This window comes from Camelus ferus, chromosome 18, assembly GCF_009834535.1.
Source record: "Camelus ferus isolate YT-003-E chromosome 18, BCGSAC_Cfer_1.0, whole genome shotgun sequence".
NCBI classification, from domain to species: domain Eukaryota; kingdom Metazoa; phylum Chordata; class Mammalia; order Artiodactyla; family Camelidae; genus Camelus; species Camelus ferus.
This window is the reverse complement of record NC_045713.1, coordinates 10,645,898-10,661,202: the sequence shown is the minus strand read 5'-3', so window position 1 is coordinate 10,661,202 and position 15,305 is coordinate 10,645,898. Positions and strand designations below refer to the sequence as shown.

The following is a 15,305-nucleotide window of genomic DNA, read 5'->3' as shown; positions in this document are numbered from 1 at the left end:
ACTAGGTTCTTCTCAGAAGTTTCTAGAAGGTGCTTCTAACTAGTGATCTTTCAAAAGCAGTTGGTGGGAGGAGGGGACGCCTGTGGCATGGGGACGTGTGAACTTTGGGGCTCTTTCCTCTTTGTCTAACAGCGTCTTTACATGTTAGATGGAAATGCTTCAGCGCTGTCCTCCATCCAGAGAGCGGGACCTGGTGACACACTGGACGCGTCCCTGGCACACTGGGGACTTCCATGCTGAAGTGTCCAGATGAACCGTGGGACCATCTGAAGGTCGCAGGGAATGCGCTCGGTGTTCTTGCCCTGGGGACATCCCCCCGGCTCCCAGCAGTAATACCGTCTCAGCCCATCAGAAGCTCCCTTCCCAATCACGTCCGCCCTCAGTTATCAAGTTGACCAGAAGGCAGGGGCCCTCGCAGGGCAGATGGGGTGGGGGGAGCTCAACCTCGCGTTCACAGGTGATGAGTCGGCCTCACCACTGACAGGACTTGTGACAGCGACCACGACAAGCACGGGTCTCACCAAGGTCCCCAGGTGGGTCTGGAAACACTCGGGGTCCCCTGGTGACCTGAGCACGTCTTCAAGTGGCCCTAAGTCCTCACCCACTACTTCCGAGAGTGACAGCCGTCCTCCCCGAGCCTGTGTGACGCGGCGAGGTTAACAGCGCAGCCGCGGCCACGGAAGCAGACAGGACGGAGGGGCCCCTTGTTTCTGCAGGAAGCTCTGGGCAGGGGGCCCGCGGCTCTGACCCAGACCCTCATTCACACGTGGTTCCGGGGCAGCGCCCACTCCTACCTGAGGGCCTGGCCTCGATGATGTAGCCCGTGGTGGGCGTCCTGCCCGCGCTGCCCTCCGTCCACTGCAAGGTCAGCTCAGAGGCAGATTTGGTGACGGAGACGTCTCGGGGGGGGCCCGGGGAACCTGGGGGATGGAGCAAAGGAGAGCAGGGAGGTTTCAGCACCGGGACCCCTGTCCCACCGAGTGGGGCCCGCTCTGCAGCTGGTTCTCCGGGCAGGGCTCACCCTCCCTCAGTCCCAGGCTTCTCAGCTTAAAAGTGGGGGGTGGCAGGGTGGGGGGATGGGGGGGCCCTCACGGGGTCGACCAGAGAATTAAGGCAGCAGCATTGATGGACCTGGAGATGATCTCACTAAGTGAAGTAAATCAGACAGACAAATACGGCGTGATAGCACTTATGTGTGGAATCTAAAATATGACACAGACGAACTTGCTTATAAAACAGAAACAGACTCACAGACAGAAAGCAAACTATGGCGACCAAAGGGGAAGGGGGGAGGGATAAATTAGGATTTGGGGATTAGCAGACACACACTACTGTGTATAAAACAACGAAGATAAACAACGAAGTCCTACTGTGTGGCCCACGGAACTATGTTCAATTTCCTGTAATAATTTATGATGAAGAAGATTCTGAAAAAGAATGTATGTCTATCTATCTGAAGCAGTTTGCTGTGCACCTGATGCTGACACACCGCCGTGGGTCACTACTCTGCAGTTAAGGAACAGAAGGAGCAACGTGGCGTGAAGGCGCCCCGGCCGCAGGCAGCAGCGTCCTCCGTGTCTGACCCGCTGTCCTGGCCTCCAGGCGGATTTAAACAAAGGTCAAGGTCGTTTGTTAAGTGGGAAGCTACGGGCTCCTCCTCATGATGTGAAAACTTTAAAATTTTTCTTACGCCTCTTATTTAAAACCTTTCATGCACTTATTTTCTCCTAATTCTTTGTATTTGAAAACAGCCACCGACGTCACAGGCTTCGCACCAGGGAAGTCGCTCATCTGCACCGAACAAGGCCCCCTGCAGACGGCGGCGTGGGAAGGCCCTGCGCTGGTGCGGGCTGGGCCGCCCCCGCAGGACAGACGCGGGACTCACCCTCGGCCGGCCCGGCCGTGACGTTGGCCTGTAGCTCGGGCCCGTAGGCGATGGTCCGCGCCTGCACCCGGAAGAAGTAGGTCGCCCCCTTGGTGAGGTCCCGCACCTTCAGCCAGCGCCGCCAGCTCCCCTTCAGGTCCACCGTCACCACCTTGCTCACCCCTGGGGAGGGCGAGAGGGGGCCGGCTTCAGAGGGGCCCCGTAACCAGGAAGCCCCCCCCCCCCCCCGGTTTGCAGAGGACTTATTTCTCACAATTAGGAGGAGTTTAAAGTGGTGATAATGGCCGATGTTCAGCACAGGCAAGTGCAATTAGAGTCTAAGCTTGACTGACAAGTGGGTGCTGACAGAGGAAGCAGCAGCCTTACACCCTGCGGGGGCCCGGGGTGGGCAGGCAGCAGCCCGGCTCTCTGGTCACGTCGGGAGGGGGAGAGGCCCAGGCCGGGCGCCGCGGGCAGGGCAGGGCCCTGGGGTCTGCAGGGCCCTCCCCACGTGGCATTGAGCTGCGTCGCAGGCGACCTCGGGCTTCCTGACTTAGTCACCGGGCGGAGAACGTGGACAAGTATGCAGGAAGACTCCGTGCTGGCTAAAGGCAGCCCCCATCCCCGTCCCCCTGCGACGGCCACCGTGCCCCCTACAGGCCCCAGGAACACACAGTAACCTCACTGCGGACTTCAAGGGAACAATGACGCCTCTGTCACCACCACCGCTGGTGCCACCACCCAGAGAGCTGTGAAGGCACAGACACTTGGCTCATGAACGTGGAGACGGAGCAGGGGTGCTGTGAGCGGAACTACGTTTAATCAGAGAACGGAGACGGGACAGGCCGGGAGGCGGATACAGACTGAAAGTTACATACAAGCACGTTCCAGAAGGGAAAGCGGGGCTGTCTGGGACCACAGGTTTGAAAATGGTGCACCGAAACCCAGAAGGTTCACGAGCTCTCGGCGGCGGGACTTCTCAGAGCTTTCAGGGCACCAGTGTCTGTCAGCATCTCTTGGAGGAAGACGTTGGGACACGGCGTCTCCAGCAGGACTGGTGGAAGAGCTGTGCCCAGGGCCTGCTGCCCTGCTCCCCCTCCGCTCCCACCGCAGCCCCCACGCAGAGGGCCGACGGCCTCCCACGAGGGCGCGGGCCCGTCTGCCTCCTCGCCTTGACTCCCTGGGCAGCCTTGACCTCCGAAGGCCCCGACAAGGTGCGTCCAGCTTTCAAATTCCCCTAATCCTACTGGTCTCCAAAACACCTTCTAGTGGGTTTACTGTCTTCATGTTATGCCTTTGATAAAACATTTGTTCAGCTAAACTTTTCTTTCCAAATTATTTCAGAGCGATTTTGGCCGCTTTTGGGGGATTCAAGATTTTCTGGAGAGACGCGGGGCCAGTTCTGCCCCAAGAGCCTGCGCCTGGTCAGACCGCTCGCGAGTCGGGTTTCCAGGGTGACAATTCACCCACACCATGACCGCCATCAGCAAACGCACGGGGTCCTGCTGGATACAAAGATTTTCTCGAGTGGCATCTCTTTTTTTGTTAAAAAATGCCTTCCTTCTCCTCGGAGCAGAACCAGACCTGGGCGCGGACCCTGTGAGTGCCACCCCACCAGGAGGCAGAGCTCAGCCCCCCATCTCGGCTCTGTCAGAACCTTATTTATCTAGCCAATTTTAAAAACGTGCCCTGCACTCCAAAGCCTCAGGGTGCCATCACATAAAACACTTCATTTAAAACATTTTTAAAAACATAAAAATAGCTCTGCCGCAGAATCAGATTCCCGGGACACGGCTCAGTGCTCCGTGGGGCTGGGCGCTCCGGGGAGGCTGCGTGTTCCCACGGCGACCAGGGAAGTGGCCTCGGCACACCACACGGTGGGCCTGCCTTCCTGGTGGGGGCCCCACGGGGTCGCAGCCCTGGATAAACACCGTGCCGTCTGTTCCCTGGGCCTGGGCTGACGGTGCCTGCCTGGGAGTCTGCGGACGTCCATCCAGACACTGCCGGGGGCGCGGGGGACGAGGCAGGAAGCAAGGCCGGCCGGGTCACCCCCAACGTCAGGCCATTGCTTTACAACCTGTTTTTACTGTCTTCACCACAAACTTGCGTGACCCGTGGTGCTCCCCGCAGTGCTAGCACGGAGGTGACGTCATTCTGGCCCCAGATAAAGATGCCCAGTGTTTCCTCCACGTCCGTAGCCGTGCCTCTGGGAGATGTGCGGGCTTTCTGAAGCATCAGGAAGTAGTGACGTTGCTCGGAGTCCCGGTTACCACTTCCATGGTTCCCTGTGGGAGACCCTGGATTCCACAGTGAAGGGGGAGTCAGGTTCTCCAGGAGCACACAGATCAGGTCGGCCAGCTGCCTGGAGGGGAGGAGGTCTAGAATCGAGGACCTGGGGGACCGCGGGGAAGGGATGGGCCTGGAGGTGGAGACTGGGGGAAGCGGGGGCCGGGGACACCGGGCAGCTTGACTTCAGTGAGGGAAGCCGTGTGCTGTTCCCACAGTCACTGCCTTGTGTTCAACCTCTCCGTCCTGAACCATGGCTCCATCCCACAGCGTGAGGCCTGCTCAGTTGTGTGGCAGCCAGGTCTTCTGTACAGGAGGTCCAAACGCCCCCAATTGCCCGCAGGCAGAGAGGAGCTGTATTGAAGAGTGGGTTCTCTCTGCAGCTCGTGGGGTTGGCTGGCCGGGAGGCAGAGGGTGGCACCCCGGAACCTGGAACCAGCCCAGGTGTGTTACTTACTCCCCGTGGGACGCCAGGCAAGGCCCTTGACCTCTGCAGCCTCAGTTTCCCACCTGTTCCGAGTTGGTGGCGCCGACCTCACCGAAGTGTTGGGAGGGATCAGGAAGAGGAGCTGGAGGTGAGCACAGAAAGCCAGGACCCTGACCCTGTGATCACACCTGGGGCTGCCATCTGCCTCCCCACGGTGGACTGCACTGCTCCGGGACCAGCGGCTCCAGACGGCCGCCATACTGCTGGCCTGGCCTTTGCTGGGGGCTGGTGGGGCCGATGGTGGCCTGGCTCCTGTGGGTCTGTGGCTGGCCCTGCATCTGGTGGCCTCCTTACAAACCCACCTCGGTTAGTCTGCTTTTCCACCCCCGAGGGCCGGGCTCCTCCCTGGCCTGTGTGGCTGTGGGCAGCTGGAAGGGGTGAGGACCACTGTCTGGCGAAGGCCAGGCAGGCTCATGCTGGGATCCTGAGAAGCCAAGTGGGTGGTGGTGATGAACAGGGCACTTCTGGAAGGTTACAGGGTCACCAGGTTGGCCCTGGGCTCCAGGTTGATGGGGAAGGGTGCTTGCTGGTTGCCGGGGGGCTGGGGGGAGGCGCCAGGCCCATGGCCACCTCACCCCAGCGGGAGCGAGGACAGAGCTGTTGGGGGATGGGGTCTGCAGCTGGGGCCCCCTGGTGCTAGAGGCAGCCCTGTGACGCCGTGGGCTGGGCTGGGCGCCTCCCGTCACTGTCACGGTCACCGTGGAGCACCCCCAGCCCCAGACCGGCCATAGGACAGACGAGCAGGAGTCAGGGAGCCCGGGACGTGCATGGTCAGAACCTGGGTCTGGACGGTTTGTCCTCGAGCCCAGCGCCCTTGTCTCAACCTCCGCGGTGGCCGAGGCGGGGGAAGCAGAGCCCCGGCTCCCCCAGCTCTGCCGGGGGGGCCCGCGCCCAGGCCGGAGGCAGCAGCCCTCCCTGTGGACCGGCTGTCGCGTTCCTTGTGCACACAGGTGAAAACGGTTGTGACCGCGGGGACTCCCCTGCTGTCATGTGGGAGCATGACAAGCCCCCTCTGCGGCCAGAACCAGAAGTGCTTACTAACAGCCCCTCGGGCTCCGCTCCGACATCCTGTCACACTTCTGTTCAGAACACAGGCGCTCCAGACATTTTCCCCGTCACGTGGCAGGTGAGGCCTTGGCTCCAGAGCCCGACCACCTGGGTTCGAGTCCCTCTTCTTTCCAACCTTCCCCGACCGCAGGCCCGGGTCAGCGTCTAAGGGGCTGGAAGCCCGATGGCTTTGTCTGTAGAGGTAGGAAAGCCGCGGTCCACGCTGCAGGGCCGTGGGGAGGATTCTGAGAGGATGCGCCTAAGTGGGAGGCAGGCGCCTGGTCTGCAGCAGGTGCTGGGTGAACAGCCCCCACCCCCGCCGTCGGCCTGCCCGGCGGGGGCGTGTCGACAGGAGCACAGAGCCCGGTGAGCTGCTCGTGGTGAACGTGTGGTGAACACAGAATCCGAGTGAGTGATGCCGAGGGGAAATGAGCAGGTAACCACAGCCCCGGCCGCACAGCGAAGCCAGAGGCCCTTCCCGAGCGTGGCCATGGGGAGGACATCTTGGAGCAGGGCCAGGCCGGCTGGGCAGGGGTGTGGACGCGGCTGGCCTGGAGAACAAGGGCTTTCGCCGAGACTAATGTGCCAGCCCAGCAGACAGGTGCTCGCCAGGAGCCAGGAGCGATTCTGCAAACCCACTGACACGGAAGCTCCGCTCAGAGAGGAAGTCACTTAGTTGAGGCAGCATGGGAAAACTCATTGCCTGGGGTGAGGACGGACAACGTAGGTCAGAGGCACGGTTTCTGGCAATCCTTTCTCATTTGAATCTTGCTAGTGGGTTCATAGCCTTGAAAAGGTGAGTAAATGAAGGTCTCCAGTAATCCCTGGCTCTTCCCTCCTAAGGGCAAGAGCATGGCCTGTTGTCTCCTTCTGGGCCTCTGGGGCTGGGACTGTGACCACAGCCACGCCCAGGCCACCTGTCCCCAGACAGGCGCCCGGTTCTGGAAGGAACACAGCTGAGTGCGGCCACGCTAGGTCAGTGTCGGTCCCCGCCCTCTGGGCCGTTTCACAGACTGTATCCACACATCACCTCTACCGTTATTTACCAAAGTTCATTGATTTTCCGAGATGCGCTCTCTTCCCCCTCGCGTTTCACATCTCCAATTTGGGATGCAGCTCAGAACTGATGATACCAAAGTACTGGGCCATAGTTTATTGGAAGCATTTTTTCTTTCGTAGCACTTCATAAAATAACAATGAATCTCACAGTCAATGGCAGTTTAGAGTCGATGAAATAAAATCCAGGGCTTAAATTTTCTTCTTCAAATCAACTCCCTGTTTTCCTTGAATGTGCTTAGTTTTTAAAAGGAAACTTATCATGGCTCTAAATGGAGAGCCAATATTATTTGATACGTTGGTTATATTTTTTGCTCCTGGACATTAAATAATCTGTAATTTTTACAGCCTGTCTGTGTCTATGAGCAGGGGAACCCTCTGCTCCCTTCTCTGCACTGCAGTCCTGGGCACACAGTGGGGAGAGGAGGAAGCGAGCACCCCACCCCAGGGTGCACGCAGGCAGCCGGGCAGGGAGGACGGTTGAGGAGACGAGGAATTAGGTCATCGAAGAGCTGGGTGGGTCACTGTGGCCCGTGTGACCGGCCCCATGGCATCGCCCCTCCTCCCTCTGTGGGCTCCCCCGCCTCCGCATGCCCCGGCGACTGAGCCTCTGTGGGCTGGTGTCGCCTCTGACACTGGGCACCTGGGTCCCTCCTGCCCCCAGCCCCCGCCCCCTGCCCCCGCTCTCTTCTCGGCACTGATCAGGATCAGAGTTTGTTTGTTCAGCTGTTTGTGTGTTGCTCTCTCCTCACTGGAGGACAGGCTCCCTGCACTGAGGAAAGCAAGGACCGTGGTTAGCAAGTCAGCTAAGTCCTAGCTTTCCGGGTCCAACGATTCTGGCATCTCGAAGGGCACCTGGCACTCGGCAGGCCCTTAAAAAGTACCCGCTGACTAAGTGGCAGAAGGAAGGGCGGCACCAGAGAAGAATCTGGGGGGTCTCTGGGCTGTCAGCACCTCCGATCGGCCAAGTGGCCCACGTGGTCCCGACACTTGGCTTCTCCTGAGGCCCGAGCGCTGTGATCTCAGGAGGAGACCGTGGTCTCGGGAGAGCCGTGTCTTGGGGAATAAAGAGACTGGGCAGGGGCCTGTGGAGAGAGCCCATAAGAACCCAGGACGTGAAGGTTCTGGTCCCGCCCTGCATGTTCACCAGGCTCTGCCTTGGGCCTCGCTGCTAGACTGTTGAGTGCCATGCACCTGTGGGCCCCCCTTCCCCGGCTGGCTCACCTTGGACAGGCGCTAAGGGCTCGTACACCACTCGGTAGCCCTGCAGGACGCCGTTGGCCGCCGCCGGCTCACCCCACGACACGTTCAGCGTGGTGGAGGTTATTTCTGAGAACGCCAGAAAGCTGGGGGCCCCAGGAGCTGGAAGAGGAGGACAGAAAGGACCTGCACGAAAGCTGCTTTACAGACCATCTACGTCCGTGTCTGCGCCTCCCCACGGAGTAAAGATGTTATTAGATGTTATTTTCAACTCAGTAAAGCCTCAGCACCTTGGGATGGAAAGATTTATTGATCATTTCCGAACTTCCCGGGATCAATCAGAAACTCAGACCCTCCTGAGAAGAGCGGAGAAAACGACGGTGTTCGAACACAAAGGAGCCTGAGAGATGCAGTGACAAAGGCATAAAAATGAGTAATAGATGGAAATGGAAAGCGAAATGCAGATAGCTCCATTCTCTAGGCCCTGCGGAGGGTCCCAGGGGCCCCAGGCCTGCTCTTCTTGGGGGGACCGGGCTCTGTGACGGCCGATGGCCGAGGCTCTGCCCACCCTGGGGGCCCGGAGGTCTCAGAGGACACCCCTTCCCCCACCCTTGTCTGGAATCTCATCGGCACCTGCTACCTCAGTGTCCCGCTTGGTCTGGAAACGGGGGAGCCTGTCTCTCACAAGCCACCCTGAGTCGGAAAACGTTCGCAGCAGACGCAGAGGGGAGCCTGCGGAGCCTGCCCCTAGCCCCTGTCCACCCGGAGCTGCCCTGGCCCGAGTGGGGACAGACTCCTCTCTAGCCTGGGTCCCCTCGAAGCTCAGAGATGCCCACAGATCTCCCTGATTGTCCCCTTTCGGCCCTCTCCCCAGTCCCAGAGGCTCTTTGGCCCCATGACCTGCCAGGGCCGCAGTGCCCTGAGGGCCCCCACACTCTTGTGGCTCAGAGCCCACAGGCGGCCCCTTTCAGGCTCCTGGCCGAGGCCCCGCGGACGCACTCCTTGCAGCCTGGTGGCGGTCGTCTCACGGGAAGTGAGATGCTCATGCTCCCAGGAGGTGAATTGTCTAGGAAGGCTGGTGGTCGGCTGAACCCCCAGAGTGTTGGGGAGCCCTGAGTGGGGTGGGTCTCCGCCCTCCCAGGTTCCTTAACCTCACTGTGCCGGCCTTCCGCTCCCTGGATCTTACGAAGTGCCTCAGGGCTCCCCGGACCCCAGGCCCTGCCTCCGCTCCCTTGGGATACCTGGTTCCCCTCAGACTGCCCTCCAGGCCCCGAGGGAGCTCTGGGGTCACCCGGAGAGTGAGCGATGTGCTCAGAACACACACGGTGGTGGAGAGGAGGCCACAGGCCACGGGACGGCTGGCAGGGCAGCCCGTCCACTCCCGGAGACCCGCCTGGCGCGGGTGCCCAGAGACGGCTGGTGAGCACTTCCAGGGCTGCTCTGTGGCCTTGAGGCCCCGGGGGATGGCCATGCTGTGGCCTGGGCTCAACACGTCAAAGTATGAGAGCCCCCCACCCCGCTTTGTGCAGCCCCGAGGAGACGCCCCCGGGGGCTGGGAGGAGCCCTGATGGTTGGGAAGGAGGCCTCAGAGCAGATGTGAAGCCCTGTGCCCCTCGCTGCCCTGGAGGCTCCAGAGAAGGACACACGCTCACACTGGCCAACATGTATGGAGTAGCTCCGGGCACGCGGCAGAGGCCAGGCCCAGGGAAACCACGTGAATCAAACCCAGAAATCCCCAGCTCCCCGGGGTCGGGGGACAGGACAGGCAGCGCTCACAGAAGGCGCGTCAGAGGCCGCGAAGGGAACACCCTGCTGTCCTACCGGCCTGGTGGGTGCAGCCCTGCCGGGCGTCACTCCGGGGACCGTCTCCCGCCGCGTTGAAGGCCGAGATGCTGACCAGGTACTTGGTGTGGCTGGTGAGGTTTTTCAGCTTCACCGTGGTCTCTGGCAGGAACAGCACCTTCATCCTCTCCGTCTCGTTCTGGCTGCCTGCCTCCCAGTAGTAGATCTGTCGGAGAGAGCAGGAGGCTGGAGGGGTGCGGGGACAGCGTCCCTTCTGTATCCGGTCTGCAGGACAGGGGGCCGCTGAGAGCCATGAGGACCCGACTGCTCCCGGGGCCAGGTATGTGTTGCAGAGTCAGGGGCGGCTGAGGTCAAGGTCAGGGTGGACGGAGACCGGAGGGTGCTAACATTGCCTGGGGGCCAGGATTTGAGTTTCTGAGTTGTTCTTCTAGAGGTTGAGCCCTGCCTGATGGGGTCTGAGGATGGAAGGGGCGTCTCTTCCTGCGGCCAGTGAAGTGCCTGTCCTCTCACAGAGCTGGCCTCCGGGCCCCTGCCCTTCCCCTGGCCCACTGGGCAGAAGGGAGGCCAGTCATGTCTATGCCCTGCTCCAACCTGTTCAAAGGACAAAGCCGACATCGAAGGCTTTGATCAATGTGGTCCAGTATTCTGGACACTAAGACAACCAACAGCAACGTGGAGCCGAGCCACGCTGGGCTCAGCACAGCTGGGACGGCCCACATGTCTCCCGGGTACCACTTCCTCTTGTCTGGTTCTTACGAGCTCATGGTGAAGGTGATGCCTGCATAAGAAGGTTTCTAAAGTCATCAGAATTGCTCCCCCGGACGGCTGGCCGAGAACCACTGCCCCAAGCCAGCGCCAGCCAGGCTGCCCAAAGACAACACTACTCCGCAGATCCACCTTGGCACTGCAGGCCGGAACCAGGCCAGGCCGCTGGGGCAGCTCGCCCGCACGCGGAGCCGCCCAGAGCCCTGGGCCAGCTCTCCTGCGCCCACACGTCTGGCCAGGCTGCAGTGCCCTGACCCGGGAGCATCGCCTATGTCACCTGCAAGACGCAGTCCAGCTTCTGCTCTTGGACCAAATGAGACACTCTGCCAGAACTGGCCTTCCTGACTTGAGCTCAGTATCCAAGTTCAGTGTGTCTATCATTAGGAAATTAGGAAATGTGTTTGGGACGCACACAAACAGCACCTTGCCCCCGGGCTTGCGGGGCTTCCCGTCACCTCATTAATCCTGGCGGCAGCCCTGCCACGGAGGAAGCTGTTTATTTTCATAAAACACCTATAAAGATCATCTTTAAGGGGCAGTTAATTGGTCCCACAGTCATCAGGGCAGGCTAGCCCACGGAACCTGGTGACTGATCGACGTGGGCTCCGCAGCCCAGACAAGGAAATGCACTCTAGGGGGGGACAGGGAAGCTTCAGGGGGCGGCACTGGCTGTCTGCTTCAGGATGGTCTGAGCTGGTCTCAGGGGGTCCGAGCACCCCTGGCAGCCGTGTCTCACAGGTGGAACGCTGGAAAGAGCTTCCTACCCCCGGGAAAGCAGCGCTGTGCTCGTCACCTGACGCTCCCACCCAACGGCCCGCTGCCCTCTCCCTTTCCCCCTGCAATAATGTCTAGCTGATGCGGAATCTTAACAGTTTGGGGGGGGGGGTTCTCCGAGTGGGGTTTCCAGGAACCAGATGCCCTGGGCGAACTTGTTACAGATGCAACTTCTTGGGCCCGTCCTGGACCTACCACAGGAGACCCAGGTCCTAGACCTATCACAAGAGACCCAGGCCGTGTGCGGTAGTGACCCCAGGGTGGGGCCGGGGTGGGGATCTGTTCTCCTCAGCGCCTCCCTTTTACAGTCAGCAGAGATGGTGGGGACTCCTGGGGGGGGGTGCAGGGGGAGGGAGTGGCCACGCAGCGAACCAGGAGGATGCTAAGCTGTTCTCTGGCTGCTCAGTGCTGCCCCCGGCTCTGCGGGCAGAGGGTCGGCTATGAGTCAGGACAGGAGACAGAAGGGCCGAGTGAACTGCGGTGCAGTGCGGCCAGGTCCCAGCCGGAGCCCTCGGGAGCTCCTGTAGCCTGGAAGTGCCCTGGGAGTGCCCTGGGGGTGACCTGGGAGGAGGGCCAGGCCGCGTGCGAGGCAGAGCCTTGCCTTGTAGCCCTGGATGTTCCCGTTCTGGCTCTCGGGCGGCGGTGGGTCCCACGTGACCTCCAGCTGGCTGGCTGTGAGCGGGCTCACCTGCACATTCTGCGGGGCCATGGCCGGGGCTGCGGAGAGAGGAACGGGGCTGAGAAGTCCGTCCGCACACGCGGGGCTCCCAGTCCCAGGACGGACCAGAGACCTTGCCAGGCCCAGCCGGCCTTCATGCTGGGGACGACCACAGACCCTCCTTCGAACCACGTCTTTAAATGCATAAAACAAAATCTGGAGACTCACAAGGATAAACGATTACACTGAGCCACAGCGGAGCGTCTGCAAACAAAGGTGTGACATAATAGCCCAGGTGTTCATGACAGCCTTGAAGTCAGGCTTCAGAGCTGCTCTAGCGACTGCTGTGAGGCCGAGTGCGATGAGCAGAGGGCGGCCAAGGTCTCAGTAACAACCTGGACGCGGAGGGGACACCCAGGGCCGACGCTGAGGGCCACAGGCCTGCTGACTCCGTGGTGGTTTGTGGCCACATTCGTAATGAGGGAGACGCTAAATTCCGGAGGGAACTTGGAGAAAATAAAGGCATTTGTGTTTCCACTGCAAGTTCAGGGTCCCAGGGTACCTTGAAGCGCCTTTCCAGGGGGAGCTGACGTCTGCAGACACCGGGCTGCCCCTCCACTGGGACGGAGCTCAGGTTTCCCGGTTCCACGCTCCCTAGTGAGGCTTCCCTGGTCCTCCCTCCCTCCCACCCCGAGGGGGACCCCGGGTGCTCTGTTGGTGTCAGTGAGGCCACACTGGGCCCGTAAAAGGTGAAAGGCGGCTGACGGGGCACTGAGGCTGTCGCCAGGCTGGCAGCCGCTGGGAAGTTGGGAACCCCACAAACACACGTGTACATTTCAGGGCATTTCTCCCTGCCCGGCGCTCCTGCAGGGGTCTGTCCTCTGCCTCCTGGGAGCTGCTCCCTCCTCCCACCTGGGGGCTCCCTACTGAAATCCATGCTGGGCTGGACCCCAGGGAGCGCCATGGAGCTGTCCGGGGCCTGGACGCGGGAGGCAGAGCGCCAGCCCAGCATCCTCGCCTCCCGCAGTCCTGCCTGCGGCCTGGGAGCTGCCTTTTGACTTGAGACTATTTCTGGACCATAAATGGAACCGATCAAACAGTCCTTGTCAGAGGGAGACAGCCCAGCACGTGCTCTTTGGAGACGGCTCCTCGGGAGAGAATGACCTTCGAGAGTCACCCGTTCCCCTCGCCCTCCCCTCCCCACGTTCCCCTCTGTCCCCCCAACAGGGAATAAAACAGTAATTAACACCCACTCGGCCTGACACCGACTATTTATTTTGCTCTAACTGTGTGGTGCCCGTGTAGCCGCTGCCCACCCTGCCGTTAATGGAAATGTTAATAGCCCACACCAGGTTGCTGCGGCAGATGCTCGGCCTCATTATCAGAAATTCTTATTTACCGCTCCATTAAACAACAGAATCACACAAAAAAACAATTCAATCAAAACTAACTGGAGGAATTTTAACAGCCACATTAATAATCCAAAACATAAATAAAGTTAATGTCTTTGTATGTTTGCCATCGGCAACTCCATCGCAAAATTACTGTCGTACAATTAAAACGCGAAAGCAAAATTGAGCGCAGCCATTACCCTGGTGGGCGGTGGGGAGCGTCTGTGTGTGGTCCCCTCGACCCCCAGGGCTTCCTGCTCAAGGGCGCGGCCAATCCCAGGGCCCATGACGCTCGGTGGGAGAGAGACATGCTCGGGGTGCAAGTGTCCACGGGAACCTGCGTGTCCATGAGCTCCCAGTGGCCCCCGGAATTTGGGGACCCTGGGCCTCTACACTGGGGTCAACACATGCTGGGCAAAGCCCCCTGGCCCCGTCCTGGGCAGCTGAGCCACACGTGCTGCTGTCCCCGCCCCAGATCTCCTGCGGCACCTCGTCTTTCTGCCGTAAATGTACTGCAGCTGACACAGACGTCTTTGATGAAAACACAGCAGGGAAAACAACAACCACAGAGGTTCGGTCCTGAGAGCCTCTGGGCCTCCACCCCCACAGGAGGGCTGACCTGCGGGGAGGGCCTCTGTTCACAGCCCCGGACGCAGTTCTTGCTTGCCATGGAGCCTGTTCGGTTTGGAAACCGCAGGAGCGTCTGAGGAATCGTGGCCTTCCTGTTCTCCCACCTTGGTGCTGGTGGTGTACGGCCAACACAGTATTGGCTCAGGATGCTTTTGTAAAATGTGTGAAATTAGTTTAAAAGAGCACGTGAGCCCAGTGGTCCCTGGTGTTTGCTGATGTGCGGACGGACGGCCTGCGGCCGGCGCTGGGAGCTAGGCTGCGGGGTTAGGGTCAGAGCGGGGGTTCTGTCTGGCGTCTCAGGTCCAGGCAGACAATGCTGGGACACAGCTGTCATCCGTGGGCCTCGGGGGCCGCTCCTGCCACCTTGGCCCTGGAGAGGGCCTGCGAAGGCAATGACAGAGAGACTTCTGGGACCTCCAGAGGCTCTCTGCACCTGATGGCAGTAGTGAATTCCAGAGATTTCTGGAACCTTCTGGGATGCTGGCTGAGTGCTCGGGGAGGCCCTGCAGAGCTGGGTGCTGTGGGCTGGATGCTGGTGGGCCAGTCCCACAGAGCAGCGAGGGCCGCTTTGTCCAGCCCACTCAACCCCAGGGCAGGCTCGCTGCCCCTGACACAGCCATCAGGCACCAGTGAATCCAGAAGCAGTCACCAGGACACGGTGTCTGCCCCGTCTATGTGTAAACCTGCTGGGGGTGGCGGTGCTGGCTCATGGCCCCCTATGTCCGTGTCCCCCAGAAGCCACGTGGTGGTCCTGAGCCGCAGCCCCTCAGACACCAGCCTTTCAGAACCTCTGAGACAGGTGAGGCAGCTGGACAGACACCAGAGCACTCGAACCACGGACGGGCGGGAAGCAAGACTGCAGAGGCATTTGGTAAACAGTGGAACCTGGGAGAACATGGAAATTTCTGTGCCATAGGAACTGTCCCATCCGTGGGAATGACCCTTCACAAAACACCCCTACCTGCCTTGGGAGGGCCGCCCACCCGCCCTGTGGCCAGTCCCTCCCGAGGGAGGGCTACCGTCCCCCCTCTGACTCAGGTTTGGATGATGACAGGGGAGCAGTAGTGGCACGTGGGCCGCTTCCCAGCAGAAGCTTCTGGAGTGTTCCGTGGCCCCTATCACCACCACCAGACCAGCGGGTTGGTCTGCATCGGGGAGAGACGACGGCAGGGGGCATGGGAGACGGAGCTGACCCTGACGGACAGGAACGCGAGAGAGAAAACACCCGGCTGGTGTTTAAGCCACTGAGACCCGGGGCTGATTTGTCACAGTGTAACTTTGCTGAAATTGTCCTAAATCTCAGCCAGGCCCTCGGCACAGCACTGGGGGCTGGGGGGCAGATAC

The 15,305-nt window shown here is 60.5% G+C and overlaps 1 protein-coding gene across 5 annotated transcripts in view; it reads right to left on the bottom strand.

The window, feature by feature from the left end:
* Positions 1–15,305, bottom strand: part of SDK1 (sidekick cell adhesion molecule 1) — a 718,389-nt gene that overhangs the window by 25,450 nt on the left and 677,634 nt on the right. For 2 of the 5 annotated variants that reach the window (XM_032459946.1, XM_032459948.1), the window contains 5 exons: positions 11,884–11,999; positions 9,762–9,948; positions 7,965–8,102; positions 1,886–2,047; positions 795–920 (listed from right to left, as the gene is read on the bottom strand). In XM_032459946.1, the coding sequence (XP_032315837.1) occupies positions 795–920; positions 1,886–2,047; positions 7,965–8,102; positions 9,762–9,948; positions 11,884–11,999 (729 nt within the window). Of the gene's footprint in view, positions 1–794; positions 921–1,885; positions 2,048–2,662; positions 4,150–4,607; positions 4,720–7,964; positions 8,103–9,761; positions 9,949–11,883; positions 12,000–15,305 lie in introns of those variants that run through there. The other 3 variants (XM_032459950.1, XM_032459947.1, XM_032459949.1) reach the window with 3 other exon arrangements.